We start from the raw sequence: 27,625 nt of genomic DNA on the forward strand, positions 1-27,625 counted from the left end.
GCCAGTACTCAGTACAAGTGCCTGCGTTTCTCACCTCACCCCTCTGTACCTGACCCCAGTCGAGTGCCTAACCCCAAGATGATCATGTCTGATGGAATGGTCTCTGCTGCAGTGTGCGTGTGCCTGTGGTGCCCTCAGCCAGGCATGCTGACCTGGTAGCATTACACGTGTCATTTGTTGTCAGTAAAATAAAGCTCTAAAATCACAGTTGTTTTTAAAGACCAACTTCTTTAATGATACATACCAGTGTTATACTAAGCTTATAAAATAAAGTTGTCTGCATGTAAATACAAGAGGAACATTAAGAAATCAATAGTGATCAGGACAGGGATTTCAATTCCTGTACAAATTTAGAAACTCAAGAAGATAAATTAACATACATGGCTGTGACAATATGAACATAGGTGTAGTCAACGTGATCCATTTATTGAAAAAAGAGGGCAGATCAAAGATTAAGATATTAACAGGAGATTCAGTCTTAAATGGGATGTGAAAAAGCAAACACCACACGTGGCTACTGAGGCATTTTTCTCAAGTATTGGATTCTTTGGGCAAGTTTGGAACACGGATGATTCCCACTCTCACGATACGGAAATGGAGGTATTGACAGCCTTACCCCAGTACCTCGACGTACAACTGGGATAGGACATCCCACTTGTAGTTTGGGGGGGGTTGAAGAGGGCTACAGGTTGTGAGCACATGAAATACAGGGTTTTAAGAGCCTGTTTAGCAGTAGTGAAACTTTTGGTTTTCAACTGTGCCTTCCTAAAACGTCACAGGAGTTGCCAACCATGTTGTCCCACATGTATTGCTTCACAGCTTTATTTCTGCAGTTACAAGCAATTCAAAACTACTGAATGGTTGAGGGCGAGCCTCTGAAATTCTTATCAAAGAGGATCTGTCCATCTTCCCGCAAGACAAACAGTATTGCACTTCAAGGTTATATTAACTGAGTTACAGAATCTCTTTAAGGACTGAAGCATTACTTACGCACATCCATGGCGCTTATGTGGCTGCTTAAAGATAAGCAAGAGAAATTAATTTTAAATTAATACTGCAGGGTACTGTGAAGATGACAAAGCATAGGCCCTCTGTGTACTTAGACTTCTAATGCTTAAAAGGTTCTTCCACGACGAGGCTGGCTGGGCACAGCAGCCCCAGCCCTGACCATGCCCTCTCCTGGACTCAGTGGTCCAGGATCCGCAGGTTGCCAGATACGATTTTGTTCTCTAGTAGAGCTCCAGCTGGGATGTCAATCCTGTCACCATGGTTTGCAATGATGATGACTGTTCCCTGGGGAGACAGAAAAGAAAACAAGGTTCAGAAACCTGTTACCTGTTGATGTGGAAGGAGGGCATAGGTTGTCTGAAGGAGCAGTCAAGTGTCAGCTGTACCACAGCCAGAGCCTGAATGCTTTTAGTTGTATTGTTTCTGCATACACATTTGGGGGGTCTTTTCCCCCCAGAACAAAGGTTTTAAACAAGCATTACTGGAACCTCTCAAATTACCATGCTAGATCATATTGGCCTACAAGCAGAACTGGTAACTTAGTTGAAGACATGATTGCTCTAAGGGCTCTTGTCTGCTTGCTTTGAAGTGGAAAAATGTTTCCCCCAAGCCGGGGTGTGTCCCAGGAAGGCTCCTATTCCAGCTGAACAGCAAATGTGGGGACAGAGGGACAGCTCAGAGCCCACAGCCTGAGCCTGTGCCAGGTGATGCAGCACCACCTTCCACCCCTGGCAGCTGTCAAACTGCCCTACAGAATTGCAGGTGCTGCCAGGACTGGCAAGATCCTATGGAAGAATTTGAGAGAAACAAACTTGCTCAGCTCCAACATTTACTAATAAATTGAGAACCCCAAAGCGATGCAAAAGGGCCTGAAAAGGGGTGCTAAGGCCAGCCTGGGAAGGGAGTTGGGACTGAGCCAAAGGACAGAGGTGGCAGCAGTGTTTGAACAGAGATGTGACATCTGTGGTGCTTTCAAGGTTCATAAATAAACCTCCTCTCAGCCTGGGCCTGCATGGAGCAGCAGCTCTGGCAGCAATATCCTGCACTCCATCACAAGGATCACTGTCCAGCCATGGCCTCTGCCATCTTTGGGCCAGTTACCCAACTCCCAGGAGAGCTCCTATGGACTCTGTGTACAGGCACTGCCTCAGGATCAATTGCCAAGGAGTAGAGATCAGTCATGTTTATTGCAGCAGCATCCCCACCCCACACTCACCTTTAATGAAACGTTCTTCCCAAATGTAACATCACCTGAAACCGTGAGATGATCCAGCTCCAGCATATCTGGAATACTTTCAAACCTCCGCAGGTAATCTTGAACCTTTTGGAAAGAGAAAATAAAAGAAACAGTATTAAAGCCATCTCTGGATTAAGGCAAGCATGGGAGGAGCCTCTTGAATACCTTTCAGGAACCTTCCCATAGCCTACATCTGCATCAATATAAAAGTTGCTATTTTTTAACTGTGATTTCTTTTAGAAACAAGTGTGAGAACAGTAGGGGGGCTGCCCACCAGGGCTGGGCGAGCTCTGGGGAGCTCACACAGCCAGCTCAGCTGAGGGCTGCAGGAGCACCCAACATGCATGGCAAGTATCTGTATTCTCACAGCCTTCACAAAGAGCAAAAGGGAAGGCCCAGGTGGGCACAGGTAGATAAAGCAAATCTCACTTTTCACTCAGTTATTGCTATGAGCTGTGTCTTTATTCAGAGCTGAACACCAGTGTTCACCTTTGTGAAGGAGCTTCCCAGTTTGACAAGAGGCACTGTTGGGAATTCGCGCTTCTCGCTCATGGTTAGAGACCCCGCGTTAAGGCTGTACAAATTGGACATCACGAGCAAGAGATCCGAGGTGGTCTTCACAGGCAGGAAACGACTACGAGGGACGTTTATCCCCAGAGAGTTCTCAAAACTCTTGATAGCAGCACCAACTGCGGTCTCCAGCTGGATAACGTTCAAGCCTCCATCCAGAGTCTGGAAGAGAAAACTCATGTGAACATGTGGAGCAGGTCCTGGCACTCAGAACTGGAGCCCAACGTCCCCACCCTGGCTCTGTGAGGCAGCAGTGCCTGTTAACCACCCAGAAACTAAAAGTTTGTTTGGCTCACTGTCCTCTAAACCCTTGCCAGCTGATTACCTTTGGGTTAACAATGATCTCCATGTCAATGGCGTTCTTCTCTTGCAGCCTTTTAATTGCAGACAGAGCTATCCACAAATTGTTGGTATTGAATATTTTGAACTTCGACACAGACTTGAATTCATCCACGTGTGCTTTAGGGACCTGAGCTATCTCCACCAGCCTCAGCTTGTTCTCGTACTGCGTCAGCGTGCCACCCTGCAAGGGGCAAGTGAGAGGGTTTAAGTCCTGTTCATGAGAAGCCAGAGAAATCCTCCCCTCAATACAGGCAGATGCACTGGTCTGTTGGCATTTGAAGTTGAACCCCAGAGAAAACACATTTCTTGTTTTCAGTAACCAGCTACCAGGTTACTAATTATAGAGCATGTTTAAAGTACAGTCAAGACTGTCCAACAATCATATTTCAGCACTCCAAAACAGTTAATTCCTTTAGTAAGGTTGTTAAGAATATTTTTCAAATGCTGCTGTTGTCAAAAATCACCCTCAGCAGTACTTTGTTAGATGATGGAGCAAAAGCTAAATTAAATCTAAGTATTCTTACAGTGCATTGCTGTACTTTTACAGGGCTAAGTCAGAGCTTCCCAAATGAATACAGAGAAAATACAAATCCTCATTCTCACATATGAAAGAAGAGAAGCAGAGCACAGTAGCAGGACAAATTACTGCAGGCTACAAGTATTTGATACATGTCATAAACCTCTGAGAAATGGCACTCCTGGACTTTGTACAAAGCCAGGGGCTAGGACAGGAGCAGGTGGGCAGCTGTGCCACAGAGCTGCACAATGCAGGGTTGGGAAGTGGCCCAGGCAGTTTTCTGTGAGACACAACGGCTGCATCCCAGCCCTCAATGCCCTTTTCAAGCTTCCAGCTTCAAGCTTCTGCCCCCAGTGTATGTGACAGTTTGGAGAAGGTGCAGAGGTTGTGACCTGCACCCTGCACAAATCCCTCATGCTTCTAGGCCAGCCCAGGCTGTCCTCATCTGCTGCTGCCTAGAGCACAGATCAAATCTGTTCCATGAATTACAACTTCGTAAACTTGCTGATTTTGTGCATCTCAAATTAGATCTGAGCTGATGTGTTAAATGGTGCCTAAAATAGCTATGAGGAGACTGGGTGTATGCCTGAATCCATGGATTCAGAGGAGGCTGGAGATGGCCACCAACACACTCAGACTCTCACTCATCTCCCTTTACCTTCACATCCGCCCGGGTTTTGTTTGTGACTTCCATGACAAATTCACAGCGTTTTCCATTGGGTGGGTTCATGAGGTGGTTAAGAATGTAAAGGTCCACAGTGGCACCCAAATTATCTATATTGGACACAAAAATATATTCCTTCCCCTCTGCAATGAGGTTGTCCAGCAGCCCAGAGTTGTAGAAGCTGGCATAGATGTCTCCATGGCCTGGAGGGTACCAGCACTCTGTGTTCTCTCCTGAGTAAGAGACATCCTTGGCTATTGGCAGCAGAGTTTCCTTGTTAATTCTGGGGTACCTGTGAGGACAGTGGGTCTTGTTACATCCTCACCAGCGTCAGACTAGCATAAAATAAAAATATTACAGTTAAGGTGCAGCTCCCTGGGCTTTTGGAGGAGTGCTTTTCCTGGGTATTCTGAACTGAAAGACCCTCCCACATTCTGAGCTGTCACTGAGAAGCTACAGAATGCAATCTACTCAAGGATGTAAAGGCACAGTTCTCAGGCCATGCTGCAAACTAGCTTTCCTCTGACAGGCAGGTCCAAAACACATCAAACACCCCTCCGACCCCAACAGCCACCTGGACTAGAGTTTGTTCTCCATAAGGAACAAACTTGGCTCTCCCTCCAGAGCCCAAGGAGGAATTCAGGAATCAAGGGGCCAGCAGCCAGTACACCACTATTTGTACATTTCTTAGAAACTGGGGCCCACACACCCCCTCTGCCCAATTTTAATACATTGCCCTTGACTCTGCCCAACCCCCTGGTGTTTCAGTCTCAGCACGAGGCCCAAAAGAGACTGAACACAGGTACAGAGGACATCACTGCTACCCCAGCACCTCAAACTCAAATCCACACCATTTGGACAATGGAGAAACAAGCTGTTTTCTTCTACCCCAAGAAGAGAAGTCTTTTGATACCTGCTCTGATTAAAAGTATATATCTTCACACGGCTGTGACTGTATTTCTGCAGGATTTTCTTTGTGTCATCATCTGTGTTGAAGGAATTCATGAGAACCAGAGGAACATCGGTGTTGTAGGATTTGTTTAAATGCTGAGATGGGAAAGAAATGGTAAATTCAGCATGTATTGTTAGCTTTAACTCCTGACACCTGAGATTTTGGGAGAAAGAAATTAGGTGAAACAGACTGGAAATAATGAATGCATGAGAAAAAAAAGAGATGCACTTATGCTACAAAAAGAATAATCAATCAGGTAAAGGAAAATAAATCCTTGTTAGTTGTAAAGATAAAACCCACACCAATTAATGTATCTTTAATTAGTGAATCTTTGTTTTTAAACCTGCATTGAGGTCTAGAATTTGAAACCACAATGCCACAAAATGATCACATTAAGTTTTAGCTACTGTTGATTACAAAAGGCATGTTTTCCATCAAATCATTGCAGTCTGTCAAGGTGACATTTCCACACTGTCTCTGCATAGGAAGCACTTCCACATTTTCTTACCAGACAGAGATGGACAATTGTATCAAGAGCACATAATAAATGAAATGTCACCATGTTAATTATTTGGAAATCTATAGCCTGGAGCTGAAATACATAAGAGCATTTCCACGTGCACAATAAAGGCAAAAAAACCCGTAGATCACAGCAGTTCCACTGAAAACAGAAGGGGCAGGGGGAAAAGAGAAAGACCCTTGAGTGAATTTTAAGCTTTGTGTATCAGCTCACCCTCCTCTATTGGAGCATTTGGGGTCATTACACTTTGGTGGAGTCAGAGACTTCCACAGCGATGCTTTGGAAAAAGGGCTGCATCAGCTGGATGCAAATTTGAGTTTGCCATAGAACCATCTAACACACATGGGAGAGCCACTCCAAACAACATCACACTGAGGCAAAAACTGTTGGCACTCCAGAAACGAGGGAGCAGGCACACCCCACCTCCTACTCTAATAACTGTCTGTCTTCCTTATCCGCTCCAAGAGGAATATTCAGCATTAAAAACATAAGCCAAAATGTCCTCTCCCAACACCAGCAGCTGTTATTTTCTTCTGCTCTTCTTTCTTCAGAGGAAAATACCAACAATCTCTTCCAGTGCAAGAGCTTAAATGCATGAAGGAACTTGGAGCTGCTGTGAAAAGCTTTGTTCTAACACACATTAAAAAATCCCTTTTTTGAAAAGATAAACTTGCAGCTGGAGGAGTCAGAAACAAGCCCAGGAGTTATCCAGGCCAGACAAGCTCTACAGTGTGACTGCTTGTGTTCCTGGGCATGATCCCCCTGTCCAGGCTGCTGTGCACAGCCTGGGTCACACTTGTGCTAACACATGTGAGGGGCACAGAGCTCAGTCGCTGATGGCACCGTCCCTCTTGTGTCTCTTCTCCCAACAGAATTCTCTGCTTCACCCCAGCACCAGACCTCGTCTCCCTCTGCTCTTTCTTTTGGCAAGCCTCCACTTGATCCCTCTTAACAAGCCATGCAGGAGCAGCTCAGTGTGAGCTGCCTCCTCCAAGGCAGGGAGCGCAGCTCATGCAGCATTACCTCGATCTGCTGCACGGTCAGGTCCAGGAAGGTGTTCTCATTCCGCACCCCAATGAGGCTCTTGGGGCCTTTGCAGCCCATGCTTGTGCCCAAGCCACCATTGAGCTTCACCACCACCAGCTTGTTCAACACAGAAGCAATGTTATCAGGCAGGCCTCTGGCCTTGATCTTCTCATAGGGCTGGATCTGGCAAAACAAACAAACAAACAAACAAACAAACAAAAAAACCCAAACCCAGCAGTCAGATATTTGGAAAGAAATAGCTTTCTCTAAAAACTTTCAAAACGTACAATGGTGATAAAACCTACATTTATTCACATGCCTCATGACACTAAAGAACATCTGCAAAGTGAGTCTACAATAACTGTTTTGTTATGATACAAATAACCTGGTTTGTTACTATAATAACCTCTTTTCTCAAGAGTTTCTAAAGACTTTGTGACACCAGGCACCATTAGCTTCATTCAGATGAGAAGTCAGGCCAGTTACACCACTTGTCACAACCCTGCTCCTGCCCTGCAGAAGGGCAGGGGGTTTCCTTGGGGACCATCTAACTCACTGCTCCATAGGATGGCCCCTCTCCCCCTCCAGTCAGACCACAATTTAAGAACCAGGCTTTACACGCAAGGCATATAACTTTCCTTCCTGAGCAGCTTAAACTCACAGATTTTTTTTTTTTTTTTGCCCTCTGAGGTTGTCAAAGGCAACATTCTTGGGAAAATGTTGGTTCTTTAACTCCGTCTACACTGATTCTTATTCCAGCCACTACTCTGATACAATTCATTTCTCCTGACAGCACAATACAGAGTGGAAGAGAGTTCCTAGTTCTTATTCTGCTTATTTCAGAATGTGTTCATCCAGCTCATAACAGACCTTACAGGAAGTCTTCTACCTCATTGACAGCTGTTTCCTACAGGTTTAAGAACAGACTCTGGGCTACATTTGGGGCTTGTGATGGAGAGCAGAATCAGGCTCATAATGACAGTGTGCCTCACATTAGGTACTGCTGCCCCCTTACTAAAAGCACCTAAGTCAAAGAAATAATGGTAACAATGCCACAGTAAGAGTCATGCCAAAACTGTTAGACCAGAGTCAATACAATTATCTTCTAGCCTGCCCTTCTAGAGATTTTCTTTTGAAGAAAAGCCCTGGTGTTCCAGTGCTGTAGCATTCTAGCTGCTAGAACATTATTTTAATTCTGATAAGGGGTAAGATCCACAGCTGGTTTCCAAAACCAAATACATTCAGAGTAGTTTTCAAAGCTGTGTTTGCTTTGGGCAAGGGCTGGGGTTCAAATGGAAATTCACACTGCCCTGGAACAAGAGTCATGTTTCTCACTGGGATACGCGGGGGGTAGAGAGGACGCCTTGCGCAATTCCAGCATTCCGGGACACCACGGGCAGCAGATCAGGGCAGATCCCTCACAGGAGGGAAATTCTGCCCATGGCATCTGGAAAGCCTATAGGATGCATTGCAAGAGGAGATAACTCCACGTGGAGGTCTCATGGCTGGGACAGAAACAGCACCACAGTCATTGTCAAGAACTTTTCAGGAACAGAAGTGCACAAAAAGTGGACTCTTGCTGTGCTTTGTCAACAACAGAGATTATGTTCAGGCTGAAACACCCTGAAAAACAACTGCTCTTCTCATTAACAAGGAGATGATAAATCCTGGGTTTAATGGCTTGGAGGTGCATCAGGAAGCTCAATGAACACGCTGCTGCCAGCAGGACACACAGAGATGTACGCTCAGATTTACTGCTTCCCATCCCCTCCAAGGTCAGGAACACCCTGCATTAGACTTGTACATGGATTAAAAACATCTCATCTCGAGCTTTAGCTGGGTGGGATGTGAGTCACATCCATGATGTTCTGACACTGTCTGAACATCCAAAAAAATTATCTCAACTTTCAAGTCTCACTATGTTCTTCTTGCATCACTCACAAAAAGCAGGAAGTCTGACACTCAGTTCAGGGCCAGACTGCCTCAAAAATCATTTGCTTTTGCTAAGTGCCAACTACCTTTTGATGCTTTCACTGTCATGCCTGAAACCAGCTTTTGCAGAACGTTCAGAGTAGAATTCCTGAAGAAGGTAACAGTTCCATCAGGGACTCAGTTCACTGGATATTGCAGCAGTTACAACACAAAATTTATGACTCAGCCTCACTAAATGTTTCAGTTTCTTCTGGCACAGGCATTGGAAACATCAACTTGGCAATAAAGCCCTGGATCTTGAAGGGTCTTTAATTCAGAGAATAACAAATGTCAAAAAGTCAAGTTCCAGCAGGAACGTTGCAGCACCAGGACTGCTGGATGCCAGAGCTATCAATCCAGCAGTTCCAGCCATGTGCAGGCACTAATGTGCACAAATACCTCATCACCTACAAGCCTATACACAACTGGAGAAGTGCTCTACAGAAATAAAAATCAATTCTTGCTCTAAGGGTGCTTGGAACTGTGTGCTTGACAAGTAAGTGCTGATGGGGAAATCCTTCAGGAAAAGCCAGAGGCAGCAATGCCATGCCTTCCAGATGCATGACTGCAGTGTCACTCGCTTGAGACACATCTGGCAGCCCTGGTTTGGGACTGTCTAAGATGACACACGCAGCTTCTTTTGTTTTTCAGCCAATGTCACAGAAGTGATTTCTTAGAACATCCTGGATGAGGCAATGTTGGGAGTTTGACTAACAGATTCCAGCAGCCTACTCCTACTGCAAGGAGACTTGCAAGAGTTTGTCAGAGACAGACAAAATGAGCATCAGGGCTGTCATCGTGGGCAGGCCAGAAAGGAGGACGCCCCTATTAGTTAGTGTGTACTTACAGTTTGAGGAAACATTTACTCAGCACCAAGGGACAGTCCTAGAAATAGCACCACATTAAGAGGTCTCTGCCCTCATGAGACCCCACCTGCAGTGCTGCACCCAGAGATGGAGTCCTCAGCACAGGAAATCTGTGGACCTGTTACAGCAGTGCAGAGGAGAGCCACAAAGGTGATCAGAGAGAGAGGACAGCCCTCCTGTGAGGTCAGGGTGGGGAGAGCTGGGGGTGGTCAGCCTGGAGAAGAGGAGGCTTTGGGAGGCCTCACAGCAGCCTTCCAGCACCTAGATGGGGCTTACAAAAGAAGAGAGACTCCTTACACAGGCTGATATGGACAGGAGAAGGGGAATAGTTTCCAACTACAAGAGGTGAGCTTTATATCAGATCTTAGGAAGAAGTTCTTTACTCTGAGGGTGGTAAAGCAGAGGAACAGGTCAGCCAGAGAAGCTGTGGCAGCCCCATCCCTGGAGGTGTTCAAGGCCAAGTTCAATCAGGCTTGGAGCAGTCTGGTCTAGTGGAAGATGTCCCTGTGTAGGGTAGGGGGGTGGAACAAGACAATTTTTAAGATCCCTTCCAAACCATTCCATGATTCTATGAACCCTTAAAACTTGTTTCCAAAGTTCAAGATTAAGAAGATATTTAGCTTTTGAGTAAGGGCACAACATTCATTCTTTTCCTTCATGATATAGCTCACTGAGGTGACAACCTGAGCTGCAGACAAGAATCCAACCTCTAGGGAAGAAAAAAAACAAAGGCTCTAATAGACAAGCTCCTTTCACACTCACATTGCTTCAGATGCTCTCTTTACATCCCAGATGAGGTTCTGCATTGCTGTTCTGAGGTTAACTTGATCACTGCAGTTCTCTCAGAGGCCTCCCAGCAGGACTTTGCTATTGCTTCCAATTCAAACAAACAGATGGCTGTAATCTACATCGAGGGGATTAAGTTACACTTGCCATGTCCACATTCTTTACCTCCTCTCCCTGTTAACTGGCACTCTCAGTGAACTTTCTTCTCTGGAGACTGTAACAGTAATGGGTGCTAACTATGCGAGCTATCACTGTAAGCCTTTGGACATATGAAAGCAAAGCATCTGGAAGGAAAAAACAAGTCAGAGGTTTACCAATATAGTGTGAAATGGGTTCAATCTTCTGTTACTGTCATCAGTATAAGCTGTTACACTGAGAACACGGAGGTCAGGGATGAAATCTCCCATTGCAGAGAAAAATAGGAATACTACAAAGCAATAATTTCTGTTTCAATTTACTGACAGGAGACTTTACTTGTCTTCAGAAAGAAGCAGAAGCTACATCCAGAGAACAAATACAACAGATAACACACTAGATGGCCTATAGAAATCTCATCAGAAATTCTGCTTCTGCACAGCACTCACAGTACTGTCCCTTGGCATTGGGCAAAAGCCTGAAACACTCTTCCCCACCTAAAGGACAAAGCCCATATATCCAATAAACTATTCATGTGTGGCAGCAGCTCTCTGGCCACAGAGAGCAGGCACAGACTTCTCCAGGCATTATCCTGGGGAGGGCTGTGAGAAGATCAGAGAAAAGCATGAGAAACAATTCTTATCTCCACTGGTTGCACCTGTTGTTGTGCACATGTAGAATATGTTATGGAGATTGTTTACCAAAGAGGGGTTTCTTAATTGTACACTGGATGGTGTTTGGGGAGATCGACCAATTAGGTCAAAGCTGTATGAGACTGTCTGTAAGGGTTAGGAGCTTCTTACTAAGTACAGTATAGTATAAGATAGCACAATGAAGCAATTGATCAGCCTTCTGCAATCCTGGAGTCAATGCTAATTATTACCTCTTCGTGGAATCACACAACATTCATGAACTTTTTAAAGCTGCTAAATAAATAAAAAAGCAACAAATCCACACATTGGCAGATTATTTGTGTGCCTGTTTACAGATACACATGTATGTCTGTGTGTTTATACACACAGAGGCACATAGATACCTCAACATATGCCTTTTGCTCTACTAGGGATCAGCTGAAGATTAGACTTGCCAGAATTCCCAGCAGCAAAGCAATTCTCCAAAACAATCACAGGCAAATAAATTCACACTGCAAAGAATTTGGTGCTTTCTAGGCCATGATCCTAGCAGTGTGAAATTGTCCAAGCAGCCAAGCATCCCACCACCTCATAAAACAAGGTCATCCCTACAGGCAATTATAAATCACTTGCAATTATAGAGGACTTGCAAGATTACCAGCAAACATTTCTATACACCAACCCCTGTGCTGTTGTAACAAGAGCAGGAGGAGAATATGCTCTGAGGTTTTATAGCTGGGAAAAGAAAACTCAATTGGAACTGAGGCACTCAAACTAAATATGTGTTCACAGATGGATACCTGTCCCAAAGAACTCATTGCTGCAGCCCTTCAAAAGTTATCCCTCTTTAGCCCTTCTAAAAGCTCATATTGTTCTTACCCATACTAGCTAGACCAGTAATTCTGAAATTCTGGTCTTTAGGAAATCAACTTTTATTTAATAATTCCATATTTCATACTCCTCAGTAAAGAACAATTTGGGAGAAGGTCCCTTGGAAAGTGTCTTATGAGGAACCTTTTTCATTTTCCATAGTACATCCATGATATGACTTTAAAAAGGAGGGAGTGGATACAGCAGGGAGAGATAGAAATCTTATGGTCAGCAAAAAGGAGAAAAGAAAAAAATAAAGAAATTTATCTTTGCTCTCAGTTTCATAAGCACTCAAACCCACGTCCTGTCAGATCAGGAAGTCCAAGTATCCCTAAAGAAGGGGGTATTTACTATGAAGTGAAGACGGCAGGGAAGGAAGTTTGTTAGCAGATATTCTGTCCCAGCTCTCTTCTTTGGCACTTATCAACAAGCATGATTACTTGATTTAGAGTTCATGCTAGGAAGCAAAGTTTCACTTCCCATCATGCATGCATCTCATCAGACCAGAAGTCACCTGATTTTGCAGGTCACCGATTCTGCAGAATTCTTACCTTTCTCTCTCTCATCAAAGGTACTACATAGCACAGGGACACATTTGAAAATGAGCAGTACAGGCCATAAGGAAATAAGAGAGATACTCTTTCTAATTCTGCCCTTCTCCACTCAGCCCTCTGTGACCTTAAGTTAGTTCTTTCTCAGCAGCTTGCCATGCTTGGGAATACCCCATGCCTGGGTATATGCCCCCAGTCTATTTCACAGAGCCTCACCACAACCTCCAGTTTGACATCCGCTCCAGATGTCCTACCTGGGTACTTTCAGACCTTTATAAAACTTGTATGTTTTTCCACTGAAGGTGTGCAAAACTTGAAAAATAGACAGCAGCTCTTCCTCTCCACAAAGCAACCATTCACTTGCATCAAACTTCTGTAATTTAATCCCTTCTCTTGGCACAGGGAACAGCTTATTCCTTTGATTGTCCTAACTACCTTCTTACATATTTAAAAGACCTATCACTCCCCCAGAGTCTCAGCCCTCCTACACTGAAAGAAATCCCCTTTTCTTCAGCCTTCCTTGTAAGTCATCTTATCTAGAACTCCAATTTCCCACCCTGGCCTCTTCATTAAGGGCAGACTTCTCTCTCCAAAGCAACACTTCATTCACTGTTATAGTACAGAAAAGAGAGACATCACATGTTTTTGAAGTTAAAAGAAAACACTCAACCTTGGAAAAACCCTAGACTTGCTCTAAAACAGCATCATTCTTCAACGCTTTACAGAGCAGCCCTGCATCTGTTCTGGAAGTGACTGGACAGCCTGCCTTTCACGGGGAACAGAGCCTCGATTGAGGCACACAGAGAGCCTCAGAGAAACCACAGGCCTGGGAGCACACAGAGCTCCTGCAATATGCCAAGATCACTAGGCTGGGAAAAGCAAGAATTCATAGCACAACTACACCATTCGTTACACAAGAGTCAAAGGACAGCCTAAGGCCACTGATGAATCAGTAAAATGAGGTTAGGTTTAATAGGAAGTATTTATTTCAGTACTAAACAGTGCTGAAAAAATACATAGTGCTTCTTCAGCAGCAGCTCAAATTACAGGTTATAAGTTACAACAACATAGACAACATTAGAAAATCAGGCTCCAAAACCCCCTACAGTCGACTCCTTGTTCCAGATCCCTCACTTCTGCTGAGCTGCTGCAGGTTACAGAAGTTGCTAAATGAGCTCTATTACCCAGCCCACTTGCCATATGTCCCTTTCAAATTATTAAACATAAAGGATTGCTGGAAACAGTCTCATCTGAGATGTGCAACCCTCTTCTACGGGCAGGAGGGAAATGGGAACAACAAAGGTCCTCCCTACTTCCCCTCCAACACAGGTTTCCTCCAGAGAAGGCACCAAATGGTGAGGTGGCATCTGTCCCATTTTGTTCCCCTGCTCCCAGGGCAGCTAACAAAATAATACCAAAGAACTTGACACATATGGTAAGCAGAACCTGATGTTCAGGAAGACATACAACATATGTCAACAAATAATTATTTCTCAGTTAGAACCCAAAGTGTTGTCCTACATGGTTTTATAGAACCACAGCAGACAGACCCATTCAATGGTGAGTACATCATTTGCCTTAAGTAGCAATCATCAGTTTTATTTTCCTTACACACTGTCACTTAATCACAACTTACAGAATCTTCTGGAGGTCTCTGAATCTTCCCCCAGTCCACAGATGGTCCCTTTTCTTGTAGAAATCTATGAAATAGCTTCTTAAATCCTTCCAGGTCCTTTTTAGTGTGCTACAGAGAAGAAAGGCATTAGTTAATGCTGGCATTCAATGCACACCTACTCAATCACAGAAGCATTTCTACAAATTGATGTACAGTCTATTCACGAGAGTAATTTCACTAGCACTCAAGTAGACATGCTAAACTTTAGGTAAAATTCCAGAAGTTACCAAAAGCTCATTTTCACTAAAACTCAGAGTACAAAACCATCTTGGATGCACAAGTCTTTTGTCATTACAATTTGGCCCAACATTTAAGATAACAGCTTTACCCTCCCTTTCTGTAATCCACTGAAGATTACACAGAACCTTTAATAACTAAAGATGATTAAACACTTAATAACTCCGTCACCCAGTCTAGAGGGAACCGAAAGTCTCCTACTGACATTGTATCCTGGCTACTCTTCCACACAGGATCAGAGCACATCCTAAAAATAAGGACCTGGAAATCTGTGATTTATCTCCTTTCTGATATTTGCCTCAATGCCCTACATACCATTTCTCATGCTCTGAGTAGCATCCACTCCGTGCTCCTTACCTCTATCTCATTTGAGTGTGCGGTCGCAAGGATCTTATCAAGTTCTACTTTCATTGAATACTCCAGCTCCTGCCGAATGACTTCCTGAAACTGTGAGGAGCCAGCTTGAGACATTGCTTGGCTGAAATCTTGAATAAAAATAAAAGAAAATTATTAAAAAAAAACCAACCCCTAACTTATTTAGACTACAAACAGCCTTCAATTTTCTTTAAAAAGACTGATAAAATCATAAAATCCAGTCTTGTTTTATCACTGTGCTAGCATTCCAGGAATCTAAAGTTTTTGTTCCTAGTTACTTAGGGAACAGTTCTTAAACTGGGCCAAAGAATAATGACCATTCTTTCAAAACTCAAAAGTACCCCAAAGGACCAATGGCCCATCTCAAGAAGTATCCAAAAATCTGCAGCCTGCACTTTTTTACTAGAGAAGTCACATTCTACCACATCAACACACTTTAGCAAGTAAAAGTGTGAAAAATAAGAATTGTCTTACTGAAAAGTTATGTAGACTATTGTGATTGAAGGTATCCCTCTGCTCCACGTGCAAATATAAACATAAGCTTTAATTATTTACACAGTGCACTTTCACAGGATCTTCTGTTTGTTCCAGTAAACATTCCCTTACTTTGTCATGAGTATTTTCACACTACAGCATGCATTTCAGTTACTAAGCAACCTAGAAAATTGGGCTGTCTATCACTTCAGCATTTGTTTTGTTTTTGAGAGTGATAAACTCCACAAACGTGAAAAAGAGTAAATACACAAATATTCTATAAAGTCCACCCTGCAGAAAGAACCGGGAGAGAACACAACTTTATTTTCCAGCAGAAAGCATTGGAAGTGAGTGTATTCTCAAAAGACATTCTGAGTATGTTCTCTAAAGATTTCAGTTAATTTAATTTCTGCCAAATCCCTTGAGTGATCACTTCCCTGTAACACAGAGAGTGATGCATTGCCAAATATAGCTGGATTTTAGAAACACTCTGAATACTAGTGCAAAAAAGGGACAGGAGGGAACTTCACAAATGAACAGAGCAACACTGACAGAAAACATTGTTAGAAGAGGAACCTGCATTTAAAGTCTACTTATTGAGAACATGCATTAAAAGACTCTTCTATTGAGAATGCCTAAGAAAGCCAAAAATGGTTCATTTTAATGCAATTTTGATTTTATTTTATTTTTCTAAGCAAAGTATTCCACAGCCTCAGCCTCAGTGACAGTATCTAATCCTTGCTTTGAAGCCCACAGAAGCCATTTTCCTGACTGCACTGTTTTGCAGGTAGGGGAGGGAGAGAGAAAAAAAAAAAGACAGACAAGTGCTGCAGTGCACATAGTATGTGTGATGCAACACGGGAAAACACCAGCTCAAGATGAACAGTACATTGAACAATAGGTCCTTTTTTAAATCAAATGCTTCATTTAGTAGTAAAAGCAGGTAAGAGTTGAAGGCCTGTTAGGCATATCTTTCCGGGTCAAATGCATGAAAACACAGGCAGCTCTCCAGCAGGAAGCACTTTTTCCTACAGAAAAACAAGGAGGTCTGTACCAGCTTCATGCTTAACACTAAACTGCTACAAGTACTGCCTTCATTCCCTCCCTTTGGGGTGATGCACACGGAAACAACTGCCAGGAGAAGCTTTCACATGTTTCCAATCCTCCCCGCAACATGTTCCAATACACCACTTCTGCTACAACAACGACAACAACAGTGGCCATGTCTCGTTCCTGGCCGGCCTGTAAAACATCTGAACCTCCCAGTGTGATGCAACACATCTCGTAAGGAACTCTGCCAATCCCAGGTCTCAGCAGAGACCTTCAGTCGTGCTGTGGAGCACACCGGGGCTGAGGCACAGCAGCCTCCCTGGGCTGCCATGGAAGTAGGAAAAGCTTGTTCTGCTCACATTAGCCAAAAGACTCGTGTCTACCAGAAAAAAGCACTTAGAGACTAAGCAACATCACAAACAAATAGAGATAAAAAGACACCATAAAAGTAAATATATGTCAATGTCCTGGTTTAAGGGTCTTTTTTTTTTCCCCCGGAATATTGTAAGTTCTTCACAAACTGAACGAGTAAACGCTAAACATGTTTGATCACCAACACCCTCGCAGGAAAGCAAAGCAGACCTGTTGCTTTTTCCAATAGCAGGCATCAGGCACGCTGAGCAGCAGCTGGATGGGACAGCTCTTACTGAACCCCAGCCTGCCAAAGCTGCCACTGCCATACCCTTCATCAGCAGTGAGGGATATTTAGGCTTTGCATTTAACATTTATCAACTAGTGCGACCCCTCAGCCTCATCCAGACCCAGTGTGTCGGGACACAGCTGCTCAGGCAGAGCATTGCTAGCGCTCTTAGTCCAATTATTATTATTACAGGGAAAAAGAGAGGAAGGATATGGCTGGAGTCCATAAAAACATGTGCCTGCCTGGTGCAAGAAAAGTATCTATTCTGCACAGGTAAGAATGTGAATACTGTAACTAACAGCCGAGAAAAACAGCAAGCAACAGCTCTTCGACTCTTAACATGCCACTGTGAGGCAGAGGCTTTGAGCATTTGTCTTGGAAATTACTTGGAAAGGACTTGGGCTGCACTCTGTAAAGGCTCCCCAGAGAAGTATTGGGGCATGATATGAGTGAGCATGGCTCTCATTGCTCCTGCTGCCCCTCAGAGCTTCTGGGAAGGAGCTGGTATTCACACATCCCAGCCTACAGCTGGCAGAAAGACAACTGCAACCCTTTAACACAAACTACAGCTGAATTTCACAGCCTGGGTGAAGACTGATTTCCCTTCCCAGCAGCAACAAGGAAGTTGAAAGGCCAGTGCAACTGCATATCTGAAAGCAGTCCTTCCCTGCAGGTAACTAAAATTTCCTAAGGCCATAATGAAAAGTAGTTACTGTGCCTCTAATAATCAGATGGAGGCTGGGGTGCTGGATAATCACAGAGATTTCCAAGGATACATGTGGCTGTAAAATCCCAAATAATGTTAAAAAGAAATGCCTCTTCCAAACTATTTTGCAATCAATGCCTCATATTTCAGCTTAAGCTCACTTTTATGAAACCAGTGTTCTTGAACACTCATCAGATGTAAGAAAAGGGTGGGATAAGGTGGTGGAAGACTCTTGGGGGACCTGCCTACACAGGAAATGAGCACAGACCAGAAGAGCATGACTAAATAGCTGAGACTTCAGAGAACACTGGGCTTTGCAAAAACAACCACACAGGATATCTCATGTTAATGCCTTTGGTAGAAAGTGTTTCCCCAAGCAGCAGAGACAGGACAGCACTTCAGTCAAGTTCATGGTAGTGTTTGATGCGTGGAGAATTTCACTCCAACCCTCCTGCCCCCACGCACTGTTATTTCTAGCAGGCTTTTGTGCTCTGCTCTCTGGCCCCTGTCCTCACAACACGAGCTACAGCACACAGAAGAGTATTGGCAGGTTTATGATGCCTAATTTTATAACTGACGTGTGAAAAAACAAATCATGGTCTATCAGAGCAAGCTAATAGAAATGAGGACTTTGTACACTACCAGAAACAATACAAGGGGCAGATCTCCTCAGGAAAACTGCACAAGAACAGAACAGTGGTCACCTCTTACTGAGGAGCTTGCACATATTTCCTTTCTGCTGTCCTTCCTCTTATTCCACATTAAAGGCAGAGAAAAATGTTAAGATTGATTAATTTTGTTCATTAATCCACGCAGAAGAGAACTTCACTGCCTTGGTACTGCAAGGAGGCAGCACAGGAGGGAGTTGTGGGACAAGTCAAGCAAGAACTTCTCTCATGAAAAACTAGTGAATCTCTTGGGCTGAGGGTTATGAATTGTGATTACTTTTACAATCCAAGTAAGAATACAGAAAGACCTACAGAAGAAAATTATTTAGGTCTCCATGGAGCCAGAGTAATGCATAAAAACCAAGAAGGGTGGCCAGTAAGTTACAACACTCAGCTAAACTTTAAATGCTCTACCCTTGAACTCTGTGCTCAGGGTACAGAGTGAATGCCTTAACTTCCAATGATTCCGCTCAAAGTTCAAGGCAATTTTTATCTCTGGCAGGGATAAAAGTCTGTCTCTTTAAATACCCACACTATAACATGCAATGCTAACAAACACTACTTTGAATTTTAGAACTGAACATACCCACTCAGCCTCTACAAACATTTTCCTACTACCAGAGGCAAATTTGCCAACACATGCTGGATGGAAGCATACGTGAAGTGAAACCTTTATGCCCTGACTCTTCTTGACAGATGAGCACATTAGCCTGAGCTAACTCAGAAATTTGCAACCTAGGAAGCTGCTCCTGCCAGCTGCACACACCAAGAATTTAGGTGTTATAGTCAGACACAGCTGAATTTCCCAGTTTAGCAGATGATCCTCATGCTAAAAATATAATTTGACATGACAACATGCTTTAGTACTATTGACCTGAGAAAAGAGTATCTAAACAGTGGATGGTTTGGGGGTTTTTTTAAGGCTTTCAGGATTGTCAAATCTCTGATAATATTTTAAAAACCAATTACAATCATTACACAGGTTTCTACAGCTTTCTGTTTCAGAAATAACAGCACTTCTCTGCAAGATGGCTACCTTCAGCAGTAGTCTGAGATAAGCCAATTCTATTTTAAAAGAACAATTAGCAATATATTTTCCTAATCAACTTCACAAGGGCTTATCTTGATAACTTTCAGAGTGGCCGGTTGAGCAACGTGCTGGCAACACTTTCCTCCTCCAGCTGCCTGCTTTCTGCCCAGGTGTCACAGGGCATTTGTAGACAGGTGATGCCTCCACACAGCCAGCATTGTCCAGCCCTGGACATCCACTCTGTGATGGACACTGATTTCCCAGAGCCTGCCAAGGCCCTCAGTTGCCTGCAACACCCAAGTCTGTACAGCAAACGACCTACTCGTGTTCCTTCTGCAGGCAGCATTCCATTTGTTGATAGGCCTGCGTGGATTTATATTAAGGAACCCTACAGGCACGTATTACATTACAAAAAAAACCAGCACACCCGCACCACGAGGAGTATAGGAAAACAGGGAAAGAAAACTGCAACGGCAATGCACCAAAGTAATTTTTCTTCCCAAAATGACCTCTTGCGGGCTGGTTCCCTGTTTAACAGGGAATCCGAAACTCAGACCACGTACACACAAACACTCACACATGCGGAGAGGAGTAAAGGAGAGCTCCGGAGCCTACCGGGGCCAAAAAACGCCAAAAACACACTCAAGCCTCAGGGGAAAGGAAAAAAAAAAAGGAAACGAAAGAAAAAAAAAAGAGAAAAAAAAGCGAAAACGTTCAACCTCGGCATGCATCCTCCTCCCACAACTTTACCAGACGGCTCAGCGGACAGGGGAGATTTGTGCTGGCGAGGTCCCGCAGGATCCCCCAGCCCCTGGCCGCGCACAGCCCTGGGCGCAGCCCCGCCGCCCGGTCCCGCCGTGCGCCCGCACGGCCGAACCGAACCGAGCCGGGTCACGGATCACGGGCAGGGCTCCGGGGCAGCCCGGGCACATCGCAGCCAGGCGGCTGCCCCCGAGGCACCGAGAGCCACAGCGCAGCCCCGCGAACGCACGGCGGAGGGGCCGGGAAAAACACAGCGCGTCAGCTTACCTTTCAGGAGAGCCGACATTTTCGCGCTTTAATAAATAAACAAGCACTTGGGTCAACGCGGAGCGCCTCGCTCGGTGGTTCCGCCCCGCGGCGGGCAGCGAAGGGCCGGAGCGCGGCTGCCGCCCCTGCGGAGGCTGCGGCGGGAGAGGCGGCGACCCCGGCCTCGCTGGGAGCTCCCGCCCGCCCGCCCGCCGCGCTGCCCCTCCGCCGAGCAGTCCCTCCCGGGCCGGCGGGCGGGCGGCGAACCCCGAGCAATTTAAATTTCATCAATGGAAGAGGCGGACCCGCCGCGCCCCGGGTTTCACCACCCCCGACCCTCCCCTCCCCTCCCCGCCGGGCCGGGCCGGGCCGCCCACCTCCCCGGGGAGCTCCCGGCGCGGCTCCTCCCCGCTCCGGGACGCGATGGGACGGGACAGGCCGGGCCGGGCCGGGCCGGCGCGGCCGCCCCGCGCTCCGCCCGCCCCGCGCGGCCGCCAGGCCGGGGGCGGCCCCGGCCCGCCCCACCGCCGCCCCGGGCCGGGCCGCGCCGCGGGCCCTTCCCCCGCCCGGGCCGGGCGGTGCCGGCGGCGGCCGCGCCGAACCCACCTCGTCCTGCGGCACCGCGGGCGGGGGGCGGGGACCCGCCTGCCGCGCGCGCCCCCGCCCCCCCCCCCCCCGCGGCGGGGGCGGGGCCCGCGCCCATCCCGGCGGGCCCCTCGCGCGCACTGCTGCCGCCGCCGGAAGTGGGCGGGGCCGGGCGCCGCCCCCGGCCCCGAGCGGCTGCCGCGGGAAGCGGGGCGGGAGCGGCGGCTGGAGGACGCGGGGCCAGCGGAGCGGCCGGGGCACGGCCCCGCTGGAAAGGGGCTCGGGGGCGGCCTCCTCGCCCCACCGCTCCTGGTAGGCGGCTGTAGCCCGCTGGGACTCGGCCTTTTCTCGTCCTGCCGCTGTCCGCCTGGGGAAGGACGCGGCCTCGAGCTGCGCCGCAGGAGGTTTAAGCTGGCCAGCAAGAGGAGTTTCTTCACGGACAGGCAAAGTGGTTTGGCATTGGAATGGGCTGCCCGGGGAGGCGGTGGAGTCACCGTCCCTGGAGGTGGCACTCTGACTGACCCGGTGCGCGGTCGTAGGTTGAACTCGGTGATCCCAGAGGTCTTTCCCAACCTGACTGATTCTGTGATTCTGTTAAGTATCCCTGATTTGTGGAGTGTGCGTGAGTTAAAGCATCTCCACCCATGGCTCTCCACCCGGGTTCATGGCCACATCTGGGTCTGGGGAGGTGCCGGGGCCCTGGGAAGCACGCAGGTGCCAGAGGCCAAGCCTCAGCTAGCCTGTGGTTTCTCTCTTTGTCAGCTATTTCCCCTATTTTTTTCCTGCGCACACTTCCCAGCAGTGCTGGGGCTTCCCTGTGCACTGTGGTGACGCCAGTTATGGTAGAAACCCCAGTGACCCTGCCTGCCATAAATACCCCCCTGCCCCCTGCAGGTAAATCACCACCCTGGTTTTTATTTTCTCTTTGTTTTTAAATCAGCTCTATATGGCCTTGCAATACATGCTTGTATATAAATCGCATGTAATGCATCACTGAATCCTTACACCCACACAGAGTCAAACTGCAGGCCAGTGCCCTGTTGCCCTGAGGAGAAGGCTGTGGGAATTGGCAGGGTGCTGCTGAATTCCAGCCTCAAGAGATGGATGGGTGCAGCCTTGCCTGGGATGGGCAGGGCGGTCTTCATCCCTCCTGGCTGAAGCTCCCTGTAACTTCTCTGGGATAAACCAGGTAACCACCAGGATGAGCCAGTCCATTTGGGGGTAGGATGGCTCACCTCTGCATCTGCCTGTTCTTTGGCTTTTAAGAAAACCAAAAATGCAAAGACCCTGTGAATTTTGCATCCCAATCCACTGGACCTGGGAGAATCCCTTTTTATTTTGTTCCACCAGACAGTACAGGGCTCACTGCATGCTGCCTTCTTGACATCAGGGAAGATGCTCCTCTTTATGCTCTGGATCCACCAGGAAGAAAGTCCTGGATTCACTCCAGAACTTCAGCAAAATCCTGATCCTTTTCTCTAAACATTGATGGGAGTTATCTTAAATGCAAGATCAGCCCCACTCCTGTCCTTCCATTGTTAATTAAAATGCTTTGATTTAAACCTGCTGCTCTCTTCCTACAGCTCAGTTCTGCTATGATGCCACATCCAACACCTTCAAGCCAAACACAACCTAGGTAATCTCTAGATAGGACTGGGCCAACTTTTGTACAGCTGTCCTTTGAAAGGATAATTACAGGCATGACTTTCAGGGTAATAAGCAGAGATAAGTTTTTATCTGCCAGCAATAAAACTAATTCCAGTAACCTGTCTCACTGCAGTGGAACCAGGGGGAAACACTCCCTCCTTCACTGCATTTTATGGAAGGAAGGGAACAGTTAAGACTGAACACTGGTGGTGTCAGTCAGTGTCACTGAGGAGGTAACCAGAACCAATCTGTCCAAAACCAACAAAGTTTGGTGAAGCTCTTGAGCTGGATTAAACTCAGGAGGGGTTTATCTCACAGCACACAGGCAAGCTGCTTGTGCAGCTCCTGGTGCTCCTGCTCCTGCAACACCAGCCAGGGATGCGCAGGGAGCAGTGTCCTGGCAGCCCATCCACCTGCACCAACATCTCGGGTTAAGAGGACACAGGAACACCAAAGAGAGGTCTAAATGCCCCAAATGACAAAGAACCTTTTGCTCCCCCGGTGCCTGATGTCACCAGCTCAGCCAGGGGGTTCAGCATCTTCCAGGAACCCGGGGCTGCATCACAAAGGAACAGAGGGACAGAGGCACCGAACCCAAAGCACTGCCTGGTTTTATGTCTCATAAATAAACTGCCTCGTAAATATGCCTCGTAAATAAAATAAATACAGAAGTAGTGATTTCTTTTGGTCTCATCCACTGAGAAGTTTACGCCAGTGCAGGACGCTGCCAAAAGTACTGGTCTTGGCCCCCGCCTTACTCCAGCCCTTCTCCCCATCCCAGTTTTGGCTCAGCACTGGCAGTTTTTGGCTGGGAGAGTTGGCTTTTGGATGCAGGTGGGTGGTGACAAGGGGAGGTGGAAAAGCCCTTCTGAAGACCCAGCATCACCCTTTCATCTCACTCATTTATTTCTTCCTTAGCTCTCCTTACTATGTTCCCACTGAGGACATTTATTTTCCCTCTGTCCTTTGTTTTTCAGCCACTTCATTTATTGCCAATGAACTGACTTGTTTGAGCTGAGAAGGGTCAACAGATAAAAGAAATCTTCATGTTTGTGGGGGAAAGACAGGGCAAATGCCAAGGAAATATGGCTGGGAGACAGCTGGAAAGTCAAGGTGTGAACATTTTAATTTAGTGACTAGGGAAGAATAGAAAAATCTTTGTTGTTGTTGTTGTTGTCCAAAAAATATAAATGGTAACACAGCTGCTTTATGGCCATTTCTTTCTAAATTATGTATATTTAATAATAATATATCCTATAAATAGAGATGTATGTATAATATACATATGATATCAATACATAATACAAAATCTACAAGATATAATATTGCAACATGTATATATGCAATAATAAATATATATGTAGTGATATGCATATATGTAGTAATATGTATATATGATTTCTATATCTTATGTGTATTATACATATATGGTATATTTTCCTGTATTATATAAATATATATTTACTACTTTATCTACAATATAAATTCAGGAATTTATATTATATACATATAATTCCAGGTGCATCCAGGCATCCAGCAGAGTAGACATGATACACACACAGATCCCCAAGGATGTGTGTGTGTATATAATATAAGTATTTATTACTTAAAGATTTATATATATTTTATCTATATACATTTATATTACATATGCATGTATTATATATATATGTATGTATTTACACAGTCTATAAAACCTGTATAATATATACAGTTATATGTTGTAATTTTTCTTTTCATTTTTTCTTTTTTAAATGTGAATTTTGGCGGAAAAGGACAGTGAGTGACTGGCAGCAGAGCAGTAAAAGGCCACCCCTGGGCCCCTTGGGTGGGGCACGGCTGCACCTGAGCTCTTCCGGCTCCTGTTTGTCCAGCGAGTGCAGCTGCTGCCCGACACATTCCCGGCTGCTCCGGAGCTCTGTTTCCTGACCAATACCCATTTGCAGTATTTCCCAAGCAAGCGAGGCTCATCACCATCGCTCCCACTCCCTCTTCCCCTTCCAGTTATCCCCGCGGGCTGGGGAGCAGCCGAGTTCAAACAATCCGTGCTCGGGCATCGGGGCCGGGCAGGACGTGAAGCATTCACGAGTTTAATAGCACCAAACAGATAAAAGGTTTCAAAGCGCATAATTAAAAAATATCCCTGTGGCACCGGTCTGTGACACTCCAAGGCTTCAACATGAGGTGCAGAAACCCGTGACTGCCTTCTGAAATCCTTCCCAATTGTTTAAAAAATTATAAAAATCCACATTTCATTTTAGTTTAGTTTAGTTTAAGAAACAGGGTTCTCCCTGCCTATGCTGTGCTCACACAGCCATTGTTCAACTTCGCATGGTTCAATGCTGGAGCAAAATAAAATATTACATAAAATAAAATTAAATTAAGAAAATATTTTCAATTCTATGTCTTTGTCTCTTTTCCATGCTTAAAGCAAGGACACACAGCGCACCTTTGGGGCAACAGCTGAAAGCCACTGAATCACAAAACCTGGTTGCACCTAAGCATCTCCTGTTAAAAACCTCAGCAGGGAGTATCTACAGGTTTTGGGTGCTCCCCCTTGGAGCAGCAGCACTCTTGAATAGTAACTTATCCAAAGAGGAACAGAGCAGAGGCTGCAAGGGCAGGGTCTCCTGCTTTGGAGGGAGTTGGGTGGCGCTGGCAATGGCTGGAGCTGCTCAGGCCTCACAAGGGAATGGGGATTATTTTGCCCACAGATAGGCTGGACAAAAGGTCTGGAATAATACAGGATCTATTTTTACCTCCCTTCTTGTAGGAATTTTGTGGTGGCTGGCGCCTGGTGGCACGCCGGCACACAAACCGTGCTGAGGGGCTGGGAGGGGGTCTGGGGACAACGCAGCCCCCTCTGCTCTGAGGTGCTGGAGGGAGAGAGCCCGAGGGGAAGGCAGGGTTCCTATAGGTCCTGTCCTGCCAGCTGCTTCTCTGCATGCTGGAAGTCTTCCTACTGGTTTTTCACAGAAAACAAAACCCTCCTGACAGGCCCTTATGACGAACGACAGATGAGTCTTGTCCTTATCGCCACCCGGTTGTCACCCCTTCACTTTTGCCCCTGGACCTATTCCCACTGCTATAATTAACGGCAAATCAGGTGTCAGCTTGCTCTGTTGGACACAGCCGTGGAAATTCTTGGCACAGTGCTCTTCCTTTCAGGGCTGGAAGCCAAGTGCTGGAGACATGGGAGAAAAACGGCTCATTACGCCTGCAGCGGGGTGAGAGCCTTCCCCTTCCTCCCCTGCGTGCCCAGGGCTGGATCCAGGACCTAGTTCAGACCCAGTGACCACGACTGGACTTCTGTGTGCCCACCCAGCAATCCCAGGTGGGGAGAGCCTTGCAGTGCCAAGCCAGGCTCATCCACCTCCCAAGGTTTGCCCCCATGGTCAGGCAGGTTCCCTGCAGCCAGGAGCAGGTGGTGGAACTTGGGATGCTGGTGCTGAGGGCCTGGCCTGGAGGTCTGCAAGGGATGGGGCTCAGCCACTGGGTGACAAGCCTCCCTTGCTGCCCCAGCGAGGCTGACTGGGCTTGGTGACATCAAAGCTTCCTAGCCCAGAGGATTAGGGACTAACGCTGCCGGTGGCTCCTCCTGTGGGTTTGGTGAAACATCTCAGTAGGATTTTGGTGCCTGCCTGGCAGCTGGAGTCAAGGGGAGAGAGGGTTTCCAGGTCACTCCACTTGGCCAAGCGGAGCATGAAGAGGTGTTTGACCGGCCAGTAATTGGGTCTTAAATGTTGGACATGCAGAAAGAAAGGACACGCACTGGGGCATGGTGAACCTGGCTATGAAAAGCAACAAACAGGTGAGTTAAGAGAAAGACTAAAGGAGTTACTGTAATTTTTCAGGTTTCTCTACCAATAGACCATGGGGTTTTCCTAATGAGTCATAGATCTGCAAAAAAACAGAGGCCAGGAAGGAGCTCTGGAGCTGGGACCTCTGGAGGCCCCTCCTCCAACTCCTGCTGGATCAGGTTGCTCAGGGCCAAGGTTTTCACATCCCAGGACAGATATTCCACAGCCTCATTGGGCTCCATTTTTGCATCACTCTCACAGAAAACACATTTTTTCCTGGTATCCAACTGAAATTTCTCTTCTTCCGCCTTGTGCCCACTGCCCCTTGTATAACCTCTGAGAAGAGCCTGCCTTCAACCCTGTCTCTGCTCTGGCATTTGCCTTTACTGAGCTTGATGAGGTTCCGGATGAACCCTTTCTAGGGCTGAAATTTCTGGTTATCCTCTCTGGACAACTCCTGTTCTTGATTATATGGGAGAGATTTAAACTACTGACACGTCCTAATACAAAGTCTCAGCTTATAAAAACAGGGAATATCTTCAAGCAGTTAAGAGACACATGCCTAAATGCACTAGTTTATGCTTCATCCAACAAGATGCAGAGAATTTTGGTTTTTATTTTGGAGTTTAATAGTAAGTTTTAAAGCAAGATTAATTTAAGGTAACATTAGAATCTGGATGAGAAGGGAAATATGTAATATTCTCATGGAACTGAACAGCAGCAGAGGCTTAGGGTGAAAGAGAAGGGTTAACCCTTAGTTAGAACATAATTTATCCACAAATTAGAACAGCAAATTTATCCATACTAAAAATGTCTGTCTCCTATCCCCACGTATCACAAAAAATAATTTGTCTGCATACTTACTTAACAACTACCTCTATATCTACTTCTTCCACCTGTAATTCTGTATTAACCATGTGCTATCAAATACAAAGATAAAAAAACTAGAATAAAACAAAGTCTAAGCTTCCTTCTAACTGCTACTGAGTTTATTAACATACACACAGGAATCCCTGTGGCAAACAAGGAGCAGAAATTCACAGGAAAGACCTACTGGCATCATTCAATGCTCTGTTTGTTCAG

General features: G+C 46.0%; 1 protein-coding gene and 1 long non-coding RNA gene across 4 annotated transcripts; one reads left to right on the forward strand and one right to left on the reverse strand.

Annotated features, from left to right (window-relative positions):
- Nucleotides 1–208: 208 nt before the first annotated feature.
- UGP2 (UDP-glucose pyrophosphorylase 2) lies at nt 209–21,170 on the reverse strand. Of its 3 annotated transcripts, none has more exons than XM_030944299.1 (10): nt 21,117–21,170; nt 14,917–15,044; nt 14,284–14,391; nt 6,834–7,019; nt 5,252–5,385; nt 4,333–4,630; nt 3,141–3,338; nt 2,735–2,977; nt 2,225–2,329; nt 209–1,293 (listed from the first exon to the last, which is right to left on the reverse strand). In XM_030944299.1, the coding sequence occupies exons 2-10, from the start codon at nt 15,028–15,030 to the stop codon at nt 1,186–1,188; spliced, it is 1,494 nt and encodes a 497-aa protein (XP_030800159.1). In that variant the 5' UTR covers nt 15,031–15,044; nt 21,117–21,170; the 3' UTR covers nt 209–1,185. The 3 variants fall into 3 exon arrangements, with proteins under 3 accessions (XP_030800159.1, XP_030800160.1, XP_030800158.1); XM_030944300.1 differs by lacking the exon at nt 21,117–21,170 and adding an exon at nt 20,888–20,993; XM_030944298.1 differs by lacking the exon at nt 21,117–21,170 and adding an exon at nt 20,532–20,766.
- Nucleotides 21,171–22,682: 1,512 nt separating this feature from the next.
- On the forward strand, nt 22,683–24,908 carry LOC115902505. Its single transcript, XR_004060610.1, has 3 exons — nt 22,683–22,731; nt 23,720–23,855; nt 24,518–24,908. It is a non-coding gene; the product is annotated as an uncharacterized LOC115902505 (long non-coding RNA).
- The last annotated feature ends 2,717 nt before the right edge of the window (nt 24,909–27,625 follow it).

This window comes from Camarhynchus parvulus, chromosome 3, assembly GCF_901933205.1.
Source record: "Camarhynchus parvulus chromosome 3, STF_HiC, whole genome shotgun sequence".
Classification (NCBI taxonomy): Eukaryota; Metazoa; Chordata; class Aves; order Passeriformes; family Thraupidae; genus Camarhynchus; species Camarhynchus parvulus.

Excerpts from the sequence above, each read along its gene's own strand:
- UGP2 (XM_030944298.1), bottom strand. Across the intron at positions 2,978-3,140 it reads AGATCATTGTTAACCCAAAG|ACTCTGGATGGAGGCTTGAA; the intron begins GTAATCAGCTGG and ends TTTCTCTTCCAG. Across the intron at positions 1,294-2,224 it reads GGAAGAACGTTTCATTAAAG|GGAACAGTCATCATCATTGC; the intron begins GTGAGTGTGGGG and ends CTGTCTCCCCAG.